The 19,443-nt window shown below is 41.2% G+C and overlaps 2 protein-coding genes across 2 annotated transcripts in view; one reads left to right on the top strand and one right to left on the bottom strand.

Moving 5' to 3' along the window:
• Positions 1 to 11,426, bottom strand: part of SPATA1 (spermatogenesis associated 1) — a 57,820-nt gene extending 46,394 nt beyond the window's left edge. The window contains 2 exon segments of the mRNA XM_062191633.1: positions 3,399 to 3,572; positions 11,313 to 11,426. Coding sequence (XP_062047617.1) covers positions 3,399 to 3,500 — 102 coding nt within the window. The 5' untranslated portion in view covers positions 3,501 to 3,572; positions 11,313 to 11,426.
• On the top strand, positions 10,686 to 18,956 carry GNG5 (G protein subunit gamma 5). The gene is made up of 3 exons (XM_062191636.1): positions 10,686 to 10,879; positions 13,572 to 13,710; positions 18,733 to 18,956. The coding sequence occupies exons 1-2, from the start codon at positions 10,799 to 10,801 to the stop codon at positions 13,695 to 13,697; spliced, it is 207 nt and encodes a 68-aa protein (XP_062047620.1). The 5' UTR covers positions 10,686 to 10,798; the 3' UTR covers positions 13,698 to 13,710; positions 18,733 to 18,956.
• Positions 18,957 to 19,443: the final 487 nt, after the last annotated feature.

Here is a 19,443-nt window from a genome sequence, read left to right as displayed (position 1 = left end):
GGTTAATACTGTGGTTTGGGGGAACATATTTGCTCCCCAGAATCCCAGGAACCCCTATTCCTGACCAGTAATGGGGAAAGAAATGTTTGCTCTTAATAGGATATGTCTGTATCAACGTTTCTGTCAATGTTTTATTCAGAACTTAATTAGAATTCTTCTATATCTTTTGAATATGAACTACTATTAATATTAGTAATCTATATAAGAGAAAAATATGGTTCTTGAACAAAAAGCTTTATTCAAATTGTTTTTGTAAAAGTAAATTATTCCTATATTTTTGAGGATGAATTACTAATCAACAATTTAAAATGTTTGTACAGACAAGATAATGACATTGATCATATGGTCATTTTGTACTCCAGAGCATTAAATGATTATTCCCTAGCTATGCTATTAAGATTATGCAAAATCACAAGAAGTTTGAAATAAATATGATCTTCTCTTTATTGAAATGTATGAATACTTTACAGCAGGGAATATTTCTTGAACTAAACATTCATACATGTTTCTAAAAAGGCATTTTAATAGTTCATTGTAGTAAAGCTCACAATATTATTTAAGATTAAATACTGTATTTATACAAAACTCTAATATTTATTATACTCTAAGTTTCCTGGATTTACTGGAAATAAACATAACATAACATTTTCATTAAGATCATAAACCACTTAAAAAATACATTAAGAGGCTGGTGTTGTGGCATAGCAGGTAAATTTGCTGCCTGTGATGCTAGTGTCCCATTCGGGTACCAGTTTGAGTCCCTACTGCTCCATGCTCTACTTCCCATCTAGCTTCCTGCCAATGAGTCTGAGAAAGCAGTAGAAGATAGCTCAACTGTTTGGGCCCCTGCACCACATGGGAGAGTAGAATGATGCTCCTGGCTCCTGGCTTTGGATCGGCCCAGCTCTGGACATTGTGGCCATTTAGGGAGTGAACCAGTGATTGGAAGACCTCTCTGTCTCTCCTTCTCTATCTCTGTAACTCTGCCTTTCAAATAAATAAATAAATCTTTAAAAAAAATTAAAAGATATACATATATATTTTTGTGCTTTTTTTCCTTTTGCCTTAAGCTTTAAAATGGCTAACCAGAATACTGTTGGATCCTGTCTTTATTTTAATTATTAATATCTGCTCATAATAAATTCTTTGCATCAATTTTAATTTTAAAAAATATTTCATTACAATAGTCATCTTGATTATCGAACTTTTTGGTGCTCCCTTAAATTTAGCAGCAATGGCAAGTATCTCTTATGCCTGAGACTTGTTCTGTGCTTGGGAGGGATATAGAAAATATAAGCAACAAATATAAAACAATAGCTTATATAGCACATTAGAAAGCATTAATTAGTAGGAAAATAGAGTAATAGTAGAGTAGACTTGAAATAGAGGGATTGAGACGGTTTTAGTTTTAAATAGAATAGTTAGGGTAGGTATCATGGAAGAGGTGAGATCTTAGTAGACTTAGGGAGAGTAGGAACCAGCCAAGTGAAGATCCAGAGGGAAAGAGTAGCAGTAAAAGCTAAAGCACAGTCCTTAAATTGAGAACATGCTAGTAAGACTGAAGCAGAGAGATTGGGGGAAAAAGTAGTAAGAGATAAATAAATAAAGAAAAATAAGGAAGTGGAGGGGGAACAAATTACATAGGGCCTCTTGGCCATTCTAAAGCCTTACAAAGTGGATAGGCAAGGCAGGGTTTTAATAGAAGCAAGACAAGATCTGACTTTCTTTTATATTTTCACTTGTTAAATATGAAAACGTTTAAACATAAATACAAATAAAAAAGAAAAATCCTATGGATGTCAAATACCAATTATTTTAAGTTAACATTCTACCCTATTTCTGTATCTCTCTCTTACTTCTAAGTAAATCAGTCAACATGATAATATATTCCTAAATATTTTGGCATCCATCTTCTGAAAGTAAGGATTCCCATGAGATAATCACAATCTAATTTTTATGTTAAAAAATTTAGGGCTGGCGCCGTGGCTCACTTGGTTAATCCTCCGCCTTGTGGCGCGGGCATCCCATATGGGCGCCGGGTTCTAGTCTCAGCTGCTCCTCTTCTACTCCAGCTCTCTGCTGTGGCCTGGGAGTACAGTGGAGGATGGCCCAAGTGCTTCGGCCCCTGCACCCGCATGGGAGACTGGGAGAAAGCACCTGGCTCCTGACTTTGGATTGGCGCAGCGCTGGCCGTAGCGGCCATTTGCGGAGTGAACCAACAGAAGGAAGACCTTTCTCTCTGTCTCTCACTGTCTATAACTCTACCTGTTAAAAAAAAAAAAAATTAATTCAAGGTCAGCATCGTGGTATAGCAGGTAAAGCCTCCATCTGTGGCACTGGCATCCTGTGGTGCCCACCAGCTGCTCCACTTCTGATCCAGCTCCCTGCTAATGGCCTGGAGAAAGCAGCAGGCCATTATGTACCCATATGGGAGACCTGGAAAAAGCTCCTGGATCCTCGCTTGGGTCTGGCCCAGCTCTGGCCATTGTGGCCATTTGGGGAGTGAGCCAGTGGATAGAAGGTCTCTGTCTCTGTCTCTCTCTCTGTCTGTAATTCTGATTTTCCAAATAAATAAATAAATCTTAAAAATAAAAAAATACTCTATATTAAGATATCAGGTAGAAGACAAAATGAATATCCAGGAAAGTATGATGAAAACCAAGATAATGTGCATGCTAGAAACCAACTGAAGAAATTATTTAAAGGAAGGGAGTGATTAATGGTGTCAACAGGTGTGCAAGGATAGAGTAAGTATGTTTATGATAAGAACTGACCAACAGATCTTATGATGAAGAGATGAATTTACAAAGAGTAGATTTGTGAAAAGCGAAAGCTTGTCTATGGTTGGTTTAAGAGAAAATGGGAAGATACTGGGGGTTTGAGAAGGTATGAGATGCTTTTCTAGAAGAGTGAATCAGTGAGTGGCAGACAGTATAATTGCCTACTTGAGATTCATGGTCATGAGTTTAAAGTGAGAACAGGACTTATGCTAGTATATTTTCTCTAGCCATGTTCAGCTGCTCAAGAGTGTACATAGAATAGGTGGGAAAATGGACTAAATAGGGTTATTGTTTTGCCAAAGGGAGCAATGACACAAGAGAGGGTCAAAGGAGTCAAAAATATGTGCAAAGGAGTGACTGGTGTATGCAGGATATCACCAGTTGGGGGAGGGTTAAAAAAAAGTGATAGGATCAATACACTGGATGCTCAAATACAGTACAAGCAGTAGAGGAAGTAAGCTAGGGACACAAGAAGTATAATCAGATAATGGGACACAAAAAATTGGGATCATGGTAAAGTCAATTCCTAATATTTATTATAATTTACATTTTGGCTTCATCAAAACTTTTAAAAAAACAATTACTTTTTCTGATCTTAGTATAAAAAAATATTCTTACCTCTGATGAGGACGGTCGACTTAGATTGAGTGACATCTTTACCAGTGTCTGAACGGGACAGTCATCAGCTGAAATTTTGGGATTTTTTTTCTCTTTCTTCATTTAAATGGTATCAAACAAAAGTTAAAATAGACTTTTGGCTTTTTAAGGTAGCATTCCACTCATTTCTGGTCTCTGATTTGTTCAAAAAGTAAAAAAAAAAAAAAAAAAGAAAGGACAAAAGATTTACAATACACTCAAAATGAAAACAGGAATGTTTATACTGTTATTATTATTCTAATTTAAAAATAATACACTGATAAATAGAGCTGGTAACTGCAATGAAATGAATACACACTCTATAAAGCCCCAAATTTACAATGGTATGAAAGTGATATTCCACAGAAATCTTAAATTTTGAATTTTGATTTTTTTCCTGGGCTGGTAATGTGAGGCACTATATTTTCTTCACCAGGCAACCATGTGATTACAAAGTTAAACAATCAATGCTCTATTCTATTAAGGTTTCATGTTCAAGAAATTAGATGTACTAAATGCATTTTCAACTTACAATATTTTTAACTTAGGACAGGTTTATCTGGACATAACCCCATCATAAGGTCAGGAGCATCTGTATAACCAAGTAAACTGATGAATTTTAACAGACTTGTGATCAGTACATATTTTGCTATTTTGCGCCGATCCAAAGCCCGGAGCCAGGAGCTTCTTCTGGGTCTCCCACACAGGTGCAGGGGCCCAAGGACTTGGACCATCTTCTACTGCTATACCAGGCCATAGCAGAGAGCTGGATCGGAAAAGGAGCAGCCGGGACTCGAACTGGCGCCCACATTGGATGCCGGCGCTTCAGTTTACTAATTTCTAATACCTACCTATTGCCTAGAAACCAAGATTCTGGTGACCTTTATTTCCTGATCAGACAATAGGTTCTACAAAGAGATGCTCAAAGGACTTTAAAAAGTTCTAAATAAAAATTAAAATTGGAACTCTTACATGGCCTATGTTTAAACATACCAATACAACAGAATTTCACACTAGGTAATCAAGTGGATTGGCATCCAGAAAATCAGATTGCTAGTTCTGTGTAACCTATGAGACCACTGATTGGTCTAAATTAATCTGTAAAGTAAATGACTTGGATTCTTTAAGATCCTTTGCAGCTCAAACTCTTATTACTTGATTGCTCAAGTAATGCAAAAAGTGATAGGGAAACTCTGGAAAAAGCAATCAGAATATAGTCAAGCTTGTGACAGATGATGGGAGTATTTATTTATGTTTTCTTTTTTTGACAGGCAGAGTGGACAGTGAGAGAGAGAGAGAGAGAAAGGTCTTCCTTTGCCGTTGGTTCACCGCCCCCCCCCCCCCAAATGGCTGCTGCGGCCGGCGCGCTGAGGCCAGCACACCGCGCTGATCCGAAGCCAGGAGCCAGGTACTTCTCCTGGTCTCCCTTGCGGGTGCAGGGCCCAAGCACTTGGGCCATCTTCCACTGCATTCCCGGGCCACAGCAGAGAGCTGGCCTGGAAGAGGAGCAACCGGGACAGAATCCAGAACCCCGACCGGGACTAGAACACGGTGTGCCGGCGCTGCAGGCGGAGGATTAGCCTACTGAGCCGCGGCGCCGGCCCGGGAGTATTTCTTAACACAATTCCTAATTCTTAAATCATCTAGGCTTAAGGTCTATCTGATCAGGATAAATCCAGATTGGAGTCAGTATTGTGTAGCAGGCTAAACTGCTGCCTGTAATGCCAGCATCTTTTATGAGAGCAGTTAAGAGTCTCAGCTGCTCTGCTTCCAATTCAGCTTTTTGTTAATGTACCTGGGAAGGCAGAAGATGGGCCAAGGACTTGGGTTCCTGCCACCCATGTGAGAGACCCAGATGAAGCTCGTGGCTTTCAACCTGGCCCAACCTGGCCATTGCAGCCATTTAGGGAGTGAACCAGCAGACAAAAGATCTCTCCCTCTCTCTGTAACTGCCTTAAAAGAAAAAAAAAAAAAAATCCAGGTTTTATCCATTTCCTGAGTTCTGCTCCATCTAGTTCATGGTTAATCAAGCTTTAAATAAAGTTCTAAACCATTTAAAAGGTTACCTGTTTTAGGTAAACAGATTAAAATGCCTGTGAAGGTACTCCAAAGCCCTTAAGCAATTATAATCCTTACATTTGTAGAACCAATTGAGGAATGAAGTTTATTTTTCCGGGGCTGGTGCTGTGGCATAACGAGTAAAACTGCCGCCTGCAGCGCCAGCAACCCATATGGGCGCCAGTTCGAGTCCCGGCTGCTCCACTTCCAATCCAGCTCTCTGCTATGACCTGGGAAAGCAATAGAAGATGGCCCAACTTCTTGGGCCTCTGCACCCACATGGGAGACCCAGAACAAGCTCCTGGCTCCGGGCTTCAGATCAGCGCAGCTCCAGCCGTTGCAGCCAATTGGGGAGTGAACGGGCAGATAGAAGACCTCTCCTTCTCTCTCTGTGTAACTCTTTCAAACAAATAAATAAATCTTAAAGAAAAAGTTTATTTTACATACAGATTCTAGTATAGACAAAATAGCTTACTTGGATTTTGGATTTTCTCAGGATATGCACAGCATTTTAGAGTGGGAGAGGTCTCTCAGAGTAACAGAATAATATAGAATTATTATCTATGTCAGAAAAGGAATTATAAGGGGCCAGCGCTGTGGCATAGCAGGTAAAGCCACCACCTGCGGTGCTGGTATCCCTTATGGGTGCCGGTTTGAGTCCTGGCTCTTCCACTTCTGATCCAACTCTCTGCTATGGCCTGGGAAAGCAGCAGAAGATGGCTCAAATCTTTGGGTCCTTGCACCCACGTGGGAGACCTGGAAGAAGCTCCAGGGTCCTGGCTTCAGATTGGCCCAGTTCTGGCTGTTATGGCCAATTGGGGGGTGAACCAGAGGATGGATGCCCCCCCATCTCTGCCTCTCTGTAACTCTGCCTTTCAAATAAATAAATCGTTTTTTTAAAAAAGGAATTATAAAATGCATTCTCTTTTTCCTATATTCCTTCAAGTTCTTTTGAGTAAAGTTTTTATAACCATACAATAGAAACAGGACACTTAACCAAATTTCTGTTTACCTAACTACAAAAATTTGTTTCTTGTTTTCAAAGCAATAGAGATATTTTGTTGCCTAGCATTGTACATTACAATGATTCTTTTCAAAAATGGTATTTCAATGTCTGGTTAGAGAGTCTCAACGCTTATATTCCAAAAATAGACAAGATTGAAAATGATTCAGTTTCAAGTATACTCAGAGTTGAATATAGAATGCAAAATCTTGTCTCATTCTTCTTGATTATAAGTACTAGTCAGTTTGATTTTGACACAAAATGAAAGTTAACATGAATTTATAAGCAGACGTAGAAAGAATACTACCCCCACATCTCTTTCTCTAGGAAGGAATATGAAGTTTTTGAATCGTACACTTGTCTGGTGATAAAGGATAATACAGGAAGGTAACAAACTATTGTAATTTTTAAAATTAATGGGTTATATAACATTTCAATGAAAATTGGTTATAGTATCTATAGACATTGAGCTATATTGAGCAAAAAATACAACAAAGTCTTAAGACCCCTTTACTATGTAACTTTTATCCTTTTGTTGTTTCCTATAACCAAATTTCCTTAGTTCTTTCTATATTCAAGTTTAAAAATTAATTGATACTCCAGTTGCAGGGATCCAGCTTGACTTCACCATAGCTATCTTGGTAGTTGGTACTTGTCATCTTGCCCTTTAGGTAATCCTGAGTCTTCCCAAATACTGAGATAAATTTGCTGAGATAACCTGTTGTTCATATCTGATGCCTGTATATTAGTATTTCTTGACAAAGCCCTGGTATACTCATTAGCCAAAGGCCACTTTTTTTCTATAAAATCCTTGTCCTTGGGGCCAGCACTGTGGCACAGTGGGTTAACATCGTGGTCTGAAGCGCTGGCATCCCATATGGGTGTCAGTTGGAGGCCTGGCTGCTCCGCTTCCAATCCAGCTATGGCCTGGGAAAGCAGTGGAAGATGGCCCAAGTCCTTGGGCTCCTGCACCTGCATGGGAGACCCGGAGGGAGCTCTTGGCTCCTGGCTTCAGATCGGTGCAGCTCTGGCCATTGCAGTCATCTGGGGAGTGAACCATCAGATGGAAGATGTCTCTCTCTCTCTCTCTCTGCCGCTCCTCTCTATGTAACTCTTTCAAATAAATAAATCTTTTTTTAAAAAAAATCCTTTTCCTCCTGACTCATACTGTGAGTATTCACTGTTTTGTGGCCACCCAGGATCACATGTTCATTTTTAAGTCCCTAACCAATTTATTCTGTATAATCCTGGATATGTGTGTGTCTTTCTTTGGTCTCAGGGCCCTTTCAATTAAAGAACTTATGATCACTGAGTGAAGAAGGTGCAGGTAAATTTAAATGACAATGCTGTGCTGATAGAACACAAAATGACATACTTCTTAGTTTTTTTTTGTGATTCACTGTTATAAAGATTCTGTTGGTAACAAATTGTTTTTACAACAGAGCTTTCTTCAATCAACTGAAATGTGAACTTACACGTCTGTATAGTTGCTAAGATCTTTAAAATATTTTAGACCATTGTAGACAAAGAACACCTCCTTTTTAAAAAAAATTGTAACTTCAACATGCTGAAATGGAAGTGAACTACATGTTCTTTTTTCCTATCCTAAATCAAATCCTTTATTAGACACATACTACAAAAACCAAGATAATATCTGGTTTTTGAGACAGGAATCTGTTTTTTAGTTCCTCAATGCAGTAGTTTAAAAAAAAAAGAAAAAAAATATTTTTTGCTTCAGCCCACATACAATATAGGCTTTGCTTATTCTCCAATATTCTTGCCCACCAAACAGACTGGATCATATATTCCCTGAAATCCTTTCCATCCCACGGTTCTTAAAATTGGACATTGAGTACACATTTATGTGTTTAACCTAACAAATCTATAAAATATGAATGAGATTTCAGTGGTGTTGCACAGTCAACAAAGCACCAAGAAATAATTTAAAACACCACCGGGGAAAAGAAAGAAACATTATTTGTTGATATGTCTTTCATCTTCTTTACAGAAATCATTTCATATCATTCTCAAAAGCAATCTCAGCAAGTAAGCTTCATTATTTCATTTGCAAGAGAGGAAACCGGCTCAGGGATGGTCTAGTGGCTTGTCCAAGGATACTGTAGTTCAGTGGTAGAGCCTGAATTCAAGCCTGTCTTTCTCTTTCCCTCCCTCCCTTTCTTCCTTTAAAGATTTATTTGAAAGTCAGAGTTACAGAGAGAGGATGAGACAGAGCAATCTCCCATCTGCTGGTTCACTCCTCAGGTGGCCACAAGGACTGGGCTGAGCCAGACCAAAGCCAAGAGCAGCATCTTCCTGGTCTCTCAGATGGGCAACAGGGCCCAAGCATCTGGGCCATCTTCTGCTGCTTTTTCTAGGCCATTAACAGGGAGCTGGATGGGAAGTAGTGCCCATACCGGATGCCAGCCTGGCAGGTAACAGCTTTACCCTCTATTCCACAACACTGGCCCCCAGCCCTTTTTTCTAACCTCTGTCATTACATTCATTGTATGAATTAAGTAGAGTATTAAACTTAACATTACATTTGTGAACTGAAATAGACTACTTAGTATATACATTTTGGTCGGCGCCGTGGCTCAATAGGCTAATCCTCCACCTTGTGGCGCCGGCACACCGGGTTCTAGTCCCGGTAGGGGCACCGGATTCTGTCCCGGTTGCCCCTCTTCCAGTCCAGCTCTCTGCTGTGGACCGGTTGTGCAGTGGAGGATGGCCCAAGTGCTTGGGCCCTGCACCTGCAAGGGAGACCAGGAGAAGCACCTGACTCCTGGCTTCGGATCAGCGCAATGTGCTGGCCGCAGCGGCCATTAGAGGGTGAACCAATGGAAAAAGGCCTTTCTCTCTGTCTCTCTCTCTCACTGTCCACTCTGCCTGTCAAAAAAAAAAAAAAAAGAAAAAATATATACATTTTGTTGACCTGGAGCAAACGGTATGTGCTCTCCTCACTATACAAAACTAAAATTAACTAATGATGAAATTATTTAGCTTACTGAGAAATATCAGTATCTTCAAAGATAGCCTGCCTAACCGAGCTCTGGAACACTGGACTCGTGAGCTGGCTAAGCCTATTTTTTTGGTTAACGCCTATTGCTCTTTGTCTCCTGAAAACTCCTTTGGGGATCGGTTTCCAGCAGGAGATAATGATTTTTTTTTAAAGATTTATTTATTCTTTTTAAAGTCAGCGATACACAGAGAGTGGGAAAGACAGTGTGATCTTCCATCCACTGGTACATTCCCAGATGGCTGCACCGGCCAGGTGGGGCCAGGAGCCAAGAGCTTCGTCCAGATTTCTTACGTGGGTGGCAGGGGCCCAGGCACTTTGGCCATCCTCCACGGCTTTCCTAGGCACATCAGCAGGGAGCTGGATCGGAAGTGGAGCAGCAGGGACTCTCACTGGCATGGACTTGCAGGCGGCTTAACCTGGTAGGCCACAACGCTGGCCCAGGAGGTAATAAATTACAACCGGAATACAGCAGAGCAAACTCCCCAAACACAAAAAGTACAAGAAGGGTTCGTTTCCCAAGTGAAATGGCTAACAGAGGAGACGGTTTCATCTTGGGCCACTCTCTCTTCCAGAACCGGGAGGTGACAAAAGTCAAACCACGAAGCGATCCTCTTTTCTCCAGCCAATCACAGTCCCCGCTCCCGGACCGCCCGGATCCCGTCGGTGGGTTGGGGCTTCGGGCGGAGTTGGGGGGGGGGGGTGTCCAACGGCCGAGGACGCCCGTTGGACAAACGGCTCCTGGAAGACCGCCTGGAGTGCGGGTGCCTCGCGCCACGCACATGTAACGCCTACGCCTGTCGTTTCTAAGCCTTCTCTCCCTTTTCCTTCCCTAGGCCTCCACCGAAAACTCCGGGAGGGAGACCGGGACTCCCTCGTCAGCCCGCCACCAGGCCTCTGAGAAACTCCCTCAAACTTCTGAGTCCGTCACGTGGCCTCTTCGGAGCCCTTCTCGGGCCTCGGCGGCTAACGACGAGCTCTTCCCTTACCTCTCCCAAACTAGCCTCGCCGGAGAGGGGAGGAGCGCAGGCTGGGCGTCCGGCAGCGCCTCCAGCCGCCGCCGCCGCCGCGCCCACCGGCCGCTCCACCCTGCCCCCGCCCCTCCCCCCGGCTCGCGCTCCCGCTCGGGCCGGCGCGGCGGGCGGCGCGCATGCGTGCCGAGGGTGGAGTCGCCAGGCACAGAACCGGAAACTTAGACACAAAGTTCGGAGCCCCGCCCCCGGCAGCCCGCCGTCTGGCCCCGCGGACTCTCCGACCCTCCGACCCGTGACCGACGCTTCGGGCCCCCCCCGTCTCGCCTGTGCCATGTCTGGTTCCTCCAGCGTCGCCGCTATGAAGAAAGTGGTTCAGCAGCTCCGGCTGGAGGCCGGCCTCAACCGCGTGAAGGTGAGCGGGGGCGGCGGGTGGGGGAGGGGACGGCTGCGGCGGGTGGGCTCCGGCGTCCGGGCCGGCGGGAGCGGGCGCCACCCGCGCGGCCTCTCGGTTCTGGGGGGGAACCGCGCTGGGCGGCATCGGTCTGCCAGCCGCCGGCTTCGGAAGTTGCCGCGCGGGTTGGGGAACCGATCAGTCCGCCCTTCCGCCCCGGGCTTTGGGTGCGGGCTGGCCCCCAAGCTGAAGCGCACCCCGCGTCCCGGGCCGCCTCCGTCCGCGCTGGCCCGGCGTCGGCCTCTCGGAGCGCCGCCCGCACCCATCCCTCCCTTCCCTTCCCTCTGCAACAGCCTCCGCTGTTTCGGGCAGGGTATTTTCCAACTTATGATTCAGAACAGACTTAAGATTCAGATTTTTGCCACACCTACTTGGTTTAGTGATAGATTCTTACCTCCAGATCACCTCGTTTTGTTGAACACGTACGTGTAAACGAATTCTTGCCTAACTGTGGATTAAAGAAGTGTGTTTGTGTTCAGAAAGTTCCCAGAGACTGAGGTTACCGCCGTGCCCGGCACAGCCTCCTACAAAGCGTGCCTTTCATACCTCTTTGGCCCAGCAGGCCGGGATCTGCCCGCCCGAGAGATGAAGGCTGGGCCGGAGCTGGTCTTAGGTATTTTGGCGGCTGGTTGGTCTTGGCTTTGTCTTTGGGGAAAGGCTTTTTGTCTATGTTGGTAGGGCAGCTTGACATTCAAGCGCTATTCCAAATATTTTCTGATTTAAAAAAATCCCAGATAAATTGGCTTGTTTCTGATGCAATTAGGTTACAATAGAAAAGACTTCCTTGTAATTAAAAAAAAAGATTGTAGACCATAAACCCTGTTAGGAGTAGGCACTTTCCAAGATGATTTGACTTTGTACTCACCGAACTAGTCTAGTCTTTGTTTCTTCCTGACACTTTTTTGGGGGGAGAGGGTCTCCCGTTTAGCTTCCTTGACTGTCAAGATATGTGATGGACATGGTTTACTTATTTGTGGCCATTCCTGGAGAGAAGGGAAATTTCTGTCGGTCTTAATGTGGGATTCCCCCTGACCTGTTACCATTAAGTGTGGTAGACAAAACTGCTGTTTGGAATCCCTTTCTCTAATCTCTCAAATTCTCAGTGGCTTATGGTCATCATTTTTGGTCAATTTAGCTCTGACACTTGAAATCGTTTCTTAACTATTATATTGTCATCAGGTAAGCCTTTATGACAGATTGAAGTGGGCTAGTAAAGAAAAGCAGGTGGCAGGGAGAGAGGGAGTCACAAAAAACAAAGCTGGTGAAAGTAATTCTAAGTAGGGGTACTTAGATGAGATGAAGTCAGTTAACTCGGCAAGCTGTAACCTTGAAAACTCTGGTTACTGCCCCCATCTCCCTAGTCAGATGCTACCTTGTATACAGAATTTTTCAGTGGCTTCTAGTTGGGATCATTAAAGCCACCACAAGTGATTTGGTTTTGGAGTTCTCCATTTTTGTGTGGCATTAGGGCTGCAGCAAAGAGGAGAGGGCATCCGCCTTGGGATTTCAGATGAGCTTTTCTCTAGACACACTAGGTTCCATTTCTCATTGTTAATTTATGACTGTGCTAGGTGTTTTTCTGTAAGCTTACTGTGTTTAAACCTTTTCATTTGAGCACACTTGGTTAAAATAAAATCCCAAGTGCCAGACACATCTCTCATAGGCAGGGCAGGGCACTTTCCAGAGTGAAAGGGGGCACCAGTAATTATTTTAGGGCTTTAGCCTCCTGGAAGATGACTGTTAGAGTGCCTTGGGAGCCAGCAGCTTGTCCAGTTGAAGTCTTTTCCCAGAACTTGGAATACTTTGTTGTTGTTGTTGTTGTTAGTTCCCTATCTTCCTAAACCTTAATTCCAGACTTAACATTTTAATCATTCATGTTCTACATCTCAGTGGTTCAGTACATTGTTTTGGTCTTAGTGTACTATCAGCTGTTTAGAATTACAAAACTTTAGAATGAAAGGTGAAAAGCAAACCTCAGTTTAACTTCTGAGCAGCCTGCCTTTAAGAATCCGTATTTGCCTTTAAGTGTGATTGACCAATATTCATATATGTATGCAGTGCCACCAAAACCAGGACCTAAAGAGTTTGTATGGCTCAACTTTTTTTTTTTTTTTAATTCTACATCTCTTTATACAAATAGCAAATGTTTAAGTGAATGAATGCATGCCCGTTTTAATGCATGCCTGTTTCAGATTAATACAAAAAGGAGAGTATAGGTCTTATCAGTTAATATACTGAATGTATTCTTACAGTGTTGGGTTTTCTGTATTCTATGTTATGATCATTCACAGTAGCATTTTTCCAGTAATAATGCTTTTAAGATAAAGTAATTGTTAGAATGTTAATGTTCTTGATGCTTTTAATGTAAAAAACAAGATGTTTAGAACCTGCAGGCTTGCATTTGAAAAGCTGGTTATTAATAAGCAAGTAAAATGTGCTGTGATTTGTAAGCAACAAGAAAACATAGTTTAAACCAATCTTATTTACAATAGTGCTGTAAGTATTATAAAAACTCATATTTACTGTTAGTCTTTAATGAGTACATATCATTCTCTTTTGAGGCAGGAGAAGTGCGGTTTTTTCCAAGCATTTACAAAGATCTTCGAAAAACCTTCATTAAAACCTGGCACTTTCCCCTCTTTGTTATGTGTAGGTTTCTCAGGCAGCTGCAGACTTGAAACAGTTTTGTCTGCAGAATGCTCAACACGACCCCCTGCTGACTGGAGTATCTTCGAGTACAAATCCCTTCAGACCCCAGAAAGTCTGTTCCTTTTTGTAGGAATCCTTCAGAGGTAAGTTTACTTAAAAAAACAAAACAAAACAAACAGTGTAGGGATGAGTAGTCAAGTCTCTTGGCACTCCAAGTTTATAGACTTCTTCTGTTTTGTAAGGAAAGTGAGGATTGATGAAACTTGGTATTTCAGTAGTCAAAAACAGTTTTTTAATCATTAAAAGAATTAAATAGAGGAATTAATAATAGCATTCCTAAAACACAGTTTCAGTACTGAGACAAGCCATGTGCTATTTTTTATAATATTGCCCTAAAATGGCATATTAATTTTGGAGTCCCTGAGGGATAGTTTAATTTTTGTGTGTGTAACAAATAATTCAGACAGTTTTAAAAATACCTGCAATGTTTATAGGGATGATTTTTAAGTAACTACCAATTAATTTATATTAAATCTGATGTTTCTGTTCTAATAGAACTCAGCTGTTTGGATAATACAGAATTGAGAATTGGGAATGCCAAAGAAAATCAGGAGTTGAATAAGCCAGCATGATTTAGGCATTTGGAATATAGAGTTAAGAGTTTTACTTTTTCTCATTTGTTGGACAAAGGTAAAATGAGAAAAATGAAGTATTTGAGTTCATGGTGGCGAATAGGTAGTGGACTGGACTTCAAAGGATTAAGAAACTAAAGACTTGCTAGCTTTAGTGTATTACTAAGGCATGTTCCTATATGTTAATTTGTACCTTCCAGGTCAGATGCCCTGCATGCAAAATATGGTTGTTCAAAAGAGATATGACCAAAAACCTGCTTTGTATAATTTAAGGATATAATCTTTCATAAATCCTTATTATGAGGGTATGTCAAAAAAGTTGTAGAAAGTGGAATTAAAAGATAATTTTTGGTGCAGAAATTCTTTCTTGAATACATGGAGTTTTTTCATAATACACATTGTCCCTGAACTATTTTAAGACCCCCTTCATTTGTATGGATTTCAAAATTCCGGGGTGGGGGAGGTCAAATTACACTTTTAATTCCATTTTTTGTATGTGCTTTTTTGAAGTGTTCTTGGAGTGCATATTCACTAGTGTTGACCCATGAATAGCAAAATTAAGCTACTGCTTTAAAAAGACTTAGGGCTGGCACTATGGCCTAACAGGTTAAGCCTTGTTCTGCAATGTTGGCGTCACATACAGGCTCCGGGTTCAGGTCCCAGCTGCTCCGAATGGCCTGGGAAAGCAACAGAAGATGGCCCAGGTCCTTGAGCCCCTGCACCCACATGGGAAACCTAGAAGCAGCTCCTGGCTTCTAGGCCAGCCCCAGCTGTTGCTGCCATTTAGGGAGTGAACCAGCCAACCAAAGATCTTTTGCTTCTCCCTCTCTATCTGTAACTCTACCTTTCAAATAAATATATCCCTTACCAGTGGTTTGACTTAAAAAGTTCAGGAAGCTGCTTTCTTTTTTTAAGATTTAGTTATTTATTTGAAAGGCAGAGTTACAGAGAGGCAGAAGGGGAGAGAGAGAGAGGTCTTCCATCCACTGGTTCACTCCCCAGGTGGCCACAAGGGCCAGAGCTGCACTGACCCGGAGCCAGGTGCTGCTTCCAGATCTCCCACGCGGGTGCAAGGGCCCAAGGACTTGAGCCATCTTCTGTTGCTTTCCCAGGCCATAATAGAGAGCTGGATCAGAAGTGGAACAGCCAGGACTCAAACCAGTGCCCACATAGGATGCCAGGACTGCAGGTGGCAGCTTTACCCACTATGCCACAGTGCTGGCCCCAGGAAGCTGCTTTCTAAAACATCTTGTTACATGGTTGTGTACTCCCCAGTAAAGCTTTGTGGACTTGGGAGTGTACAGGAAGTTATAGAATGAAATACACTGGCCCATAGTTAATTCTTTCTGGCAGTTTTTGGAAACTTTGTATTTTTACAGATTGTTTTTAAACTCAGGTCCTATTGTATTTGCCTTACAAAAGTGCAAAGTAAAGTGGTTTATTTTCATTTGACACAGAATACTGTTAAGAAGCCTGGGCAGCTGTCAGTATTTTTCTTTCTTTAAATAACTTGGTCAAGTTTACAAATATGGTTGGGATAATAATACAGATTTCAAAGTAAAACAATGGATATTATTCCATTATCCCTGCAGCATAACAAAAAAGCTTCGTGGCTATTATGATTTGAAGTAGTTTGGGTCAAGGACAGAATATTTGAATATAGAAGTATTGCTTCTTAAACTTGAACTTATCCACAAACCACCTTGTAAAATACAACTTAGAATTTACTAGGTCTGAAGTATCGCCATAGAACTTGAATTTCTTAAAGCGCCTATGTTATACATCTGATATCTACTGTCCTAGGCATGTATGTAGGATATACATGGAGTTTTCATACTTGTAATACTTTGAGGATTTCATACTTGTAAATGTAGCTTTTCATAATTAAAAATAACATGGTACAAGAAAAATAGAAATTACCATCATGCAGCACACTTAGAAATACCACTGTTAACAGAATTGCATTTCCTTATATTTTTATTTTTTTAAAAAAGATTTATCTGAAAGGCACAGTTAGAAAGCTAGAAAGAGGGAGGGAGAAACAGAGAGAGGTCTTCCATCTGCTGGTTCACTCCCCAAATAGCCACAATGGCCTGAGCTGGCCAGGAGCTTTTCCCAGGTCTCCCATGTGGGTACAGGGGCCCAAGGACTTGGGCCATCTTCTGTTGCTTTCCCATGCATATTAGCAGGAAACTAGATCAGAAGCAGAGCAACTAGGACTTGAACCAGTGCCCACATGGGATGCTGCTGCAGGCGGTGGTTTTACCCACTATGCCACGGTGCTGGCCCACATTTCTTTATAATATTTTTACTTTTAAAGAATAAGGGTATGTGGAGTTTTTCATTCTGCTTTATAAAAACATTTAAAAACTTATTTCATAAAACATTTTTCATGAAGTTCTAGTAGTTGTATCATTAGTTGTATTTCATTGAATAATAAAGATTTGTTTCCAAATTTGAAGCTACAGTGAGATGAATGTCTATGCAGTGTCTTCAAAGTTTATGGAAAATAAGTATTATGAAAAACCAATATGGGTTAATTTTTGGCATCAAACATACCCCTTTAAAAAATTTATCTTTGTGGGGCTAGTGCTGTGGCATAGCAGTTAAATTCATGGCCTATGACACCTGCATCCCATTAGGGTGCTGGTCTGAGTCCTGGATGCTCCATTTCCAATGTGCCTAGGAAAGCAGTGGAGGATGGCCCAAGTGTTTAGGCCCCTGCACCCATGTGGGAGACCGGAAGAAGGTCCTGGCCCTGGGCCCTGGTCTTTGCAGCCTTTTGGGAGAGTGAACCAGAAGATGGAAGATCTCTCTTAGTAAATTCTGCCTATCAAATAAATAGAGAGAGAGATCCTGTATCTGCTGGTTTGTTTCCCAAATGCCTAGAGCAGCTGGGGCTTGGCCAATCCAAAGCCAGGACCCCAGAACTCAGTTCAAGTCTCTCATGTGGGTGGTAGGGACACAAGTACTTGAGGCATCACTGCTGTCTCACAGGGTGCCCATTAGCAGGAAGCTGCAAACAGAAGAGGTGCTGAGTCTTGAATCCAGACACTGTATATAGGATGGAGACATTTCAGGCAGTGTCTTGACAGCGGTGCCAAGTGTCCAAAGTGTCCACCCTCCTAAGTTCATCTTTGAATTCCCTTTTCCATGAACTTTTTGATGTGCCTTTGTATTCATATATTTATACTTTACTCCTAGAAATGGGTCAAGTTGATGAATAAGGAGTGAATATTTAGAAATACAATACTTGATCACCACTGCCCGTATTCCTTGGTCTTCCATCAGCTTTGGCTCAGCCCTTGCCCAACAAACCTTAGTTGTCCATTTGCTGTTATTCTAAGTGAGGCTAAATACTTATGGTTTTGTACCAGAGTATTTTGTTTGTATCTCATGAACATTGCATCTAACCATTCTGAATTAAACACTTTAACTTATTTAAAAGAAATAAAAGTTAATACTTTTTGCTGTCTCTCTCTAGAGAGAACCTACTCTGAAGTTGGTATTTTTTACTACATATACTTTCTGTATTTTATAGTTTGAAGTCATAATTTATTTGGTAATGAATAGCTTAATTTTTTATTTTTGGTATATTAGCCATATAGATTGGCCATTTTAATAGTTATATGTATTGTATCACATATGTTAGTTTATCTATTCTTCTGAGTTACATTAGGCTGTTTCCCATTCTGTGCTATTAAAAGCACTACTGTAAACTCAAAGTCCTATACATGTTTTTTCTATGTACATTTGTTTAGGTAAATAGAAGTATTGTTGCATCTTTTACTTAACTAGATACTGCCAAATTACTCTCCTAAATATTCTAGCTAATTTTCCTACTGTTCATATTTTTGATTTAAAGTATTTTTATATCAACTTTTTGAATTTGATAGAGTATATTTTGGCAGTAATCTTAGCAAGTTAATCTGTAAGTTGGTTTATAAAATGGAGAGTAGCTATGAAAATTAAGACGAAATTACATTTTACTGCCTACTACAGGACAGGCATTTTCCATCCTAATGCTCATTTTTTCTTAAAACTCCTGTTGTTTTGTTTTTTAAAAACTACTGATAGGACACAGCTTAATGTAGTTGAAAGTCCTTTATAAACTGACATTTAAATGAATCCCATGAAAGCAGTACAGATGCTCCTTGAGTTAAATTAAGGTTACATCCATCCCAAGTTGAAAATGCATTTAATATACCTAACCTCTACTGGACATTATAGTTCAGCAACACAATATAGAGTACTGTTATTGTGGGACTGCCTGGAGGCTTTATACCACTAGTCCAGAAAAAGATAAAGAAGATTCAAAACTTGAAGTATGGTTTGTATGGAACATATATCACAAGTCTGGATTGTACCGTCTTGCACAGATGTGCCATGTTCAGAAAAGTAGGTAAAAGACACGAGCAATTTCTAATAAACTGCAGTTAAAAAAACAGGATTACTCATGAAAAGTTTTTTAGAAACCATGCTCTTTGCTATTTAACCCTAATTCATCCTTTTTTTTCCCCCCACCTATTTCAGGGTTCCTGAACCACTTCTCATTAACCGGTGAATATTCATTCATTCAAGAGAGCTAAATTTGAAGCCTGTACAAAAGCTTCCCTTAACACGTGCCACAATATACAAACTTCTACTTTTGTCAGTCCTAACATCTACCTCTCTGAGTTTTCATGAATTTCTATTTCACAAGGATAATTATTTTATATACACTGGCAGCAGCATACAATAAAATACTTAATATAAAAGTGTTGTCCTTTATTAGTCTGTCTTAAACACCTTGGGGTTAAGTTTTTTGTATTTGCTCCACCAACATTTAGAAACCTGATATGCTATGAATTTGTAGACTACCAGGAAATTAAATGTAAGTTGCAAACCTTTATTATTTTTATGTCAGGATGAGGCTTTTTTAAGTTCTGCAGTTTCTACTCATGAATTTATTTCAGTGCAAAAAAGTTTTGGCTTTTCATCTTTAGGATTAATTTTGTAACAAATATTTTTTTCTTTTTTTAAAGATGTATCTTTATTTATTTGAAAGACAGAGTTAGAGACAGAGAGAGAGGTCTTCCATCCACTGGTTCACTCCCCAGATAGCCACAATGGCTGAAGCTACGCCAATCCAAAGCCAGCAGCCAGGAGCCTCCTCTGGGTCTCCCACGTGGGCGCAGGGGCCAAGGACTTGGGCCATCCTCCACTGCTATCCTAGGCCATAGCAGAGAGCTGGATTGGAAGAGG

Source organism: Lepus europaeus, chromosome 5, assembly GCF_033115175.1.
Source record: "Lepus europaeus isolate LE1 chromosome 5, mLepTim1.pri, whole genome shotgun sequence".
Taxonomy (NCBI): domain Eukaryota; kingdom Metazoa; phylum Chordata; class Mammalia; order Lagomorpha; family Leporidae; genus Lepus; species Lepus europaeus.
The sequence above is the reverse complement of the archived record's forward strand: the minus strand, read 5'-3'. Positions and strand labels throughout refer to the sequence as shown.

Excerpts from the sequence above, each read along its gene's own strand:
- GNG5 (XM_062191636.1), top strand. The coding sequence starts at position 10,799 with ATGTCTGGTTCCTCCAGCGTCGCCGCTATGAAGAAAGTGGTTCAGCAG. Across the intron at positions 10,880-13,571 it reads CCGGCCTCAACCGCGTGAAG|GTTTCTCAGGCAGCTGCAGA; the intron begins GTGAGCGGGGGC and ends TGTTATGTGTAG.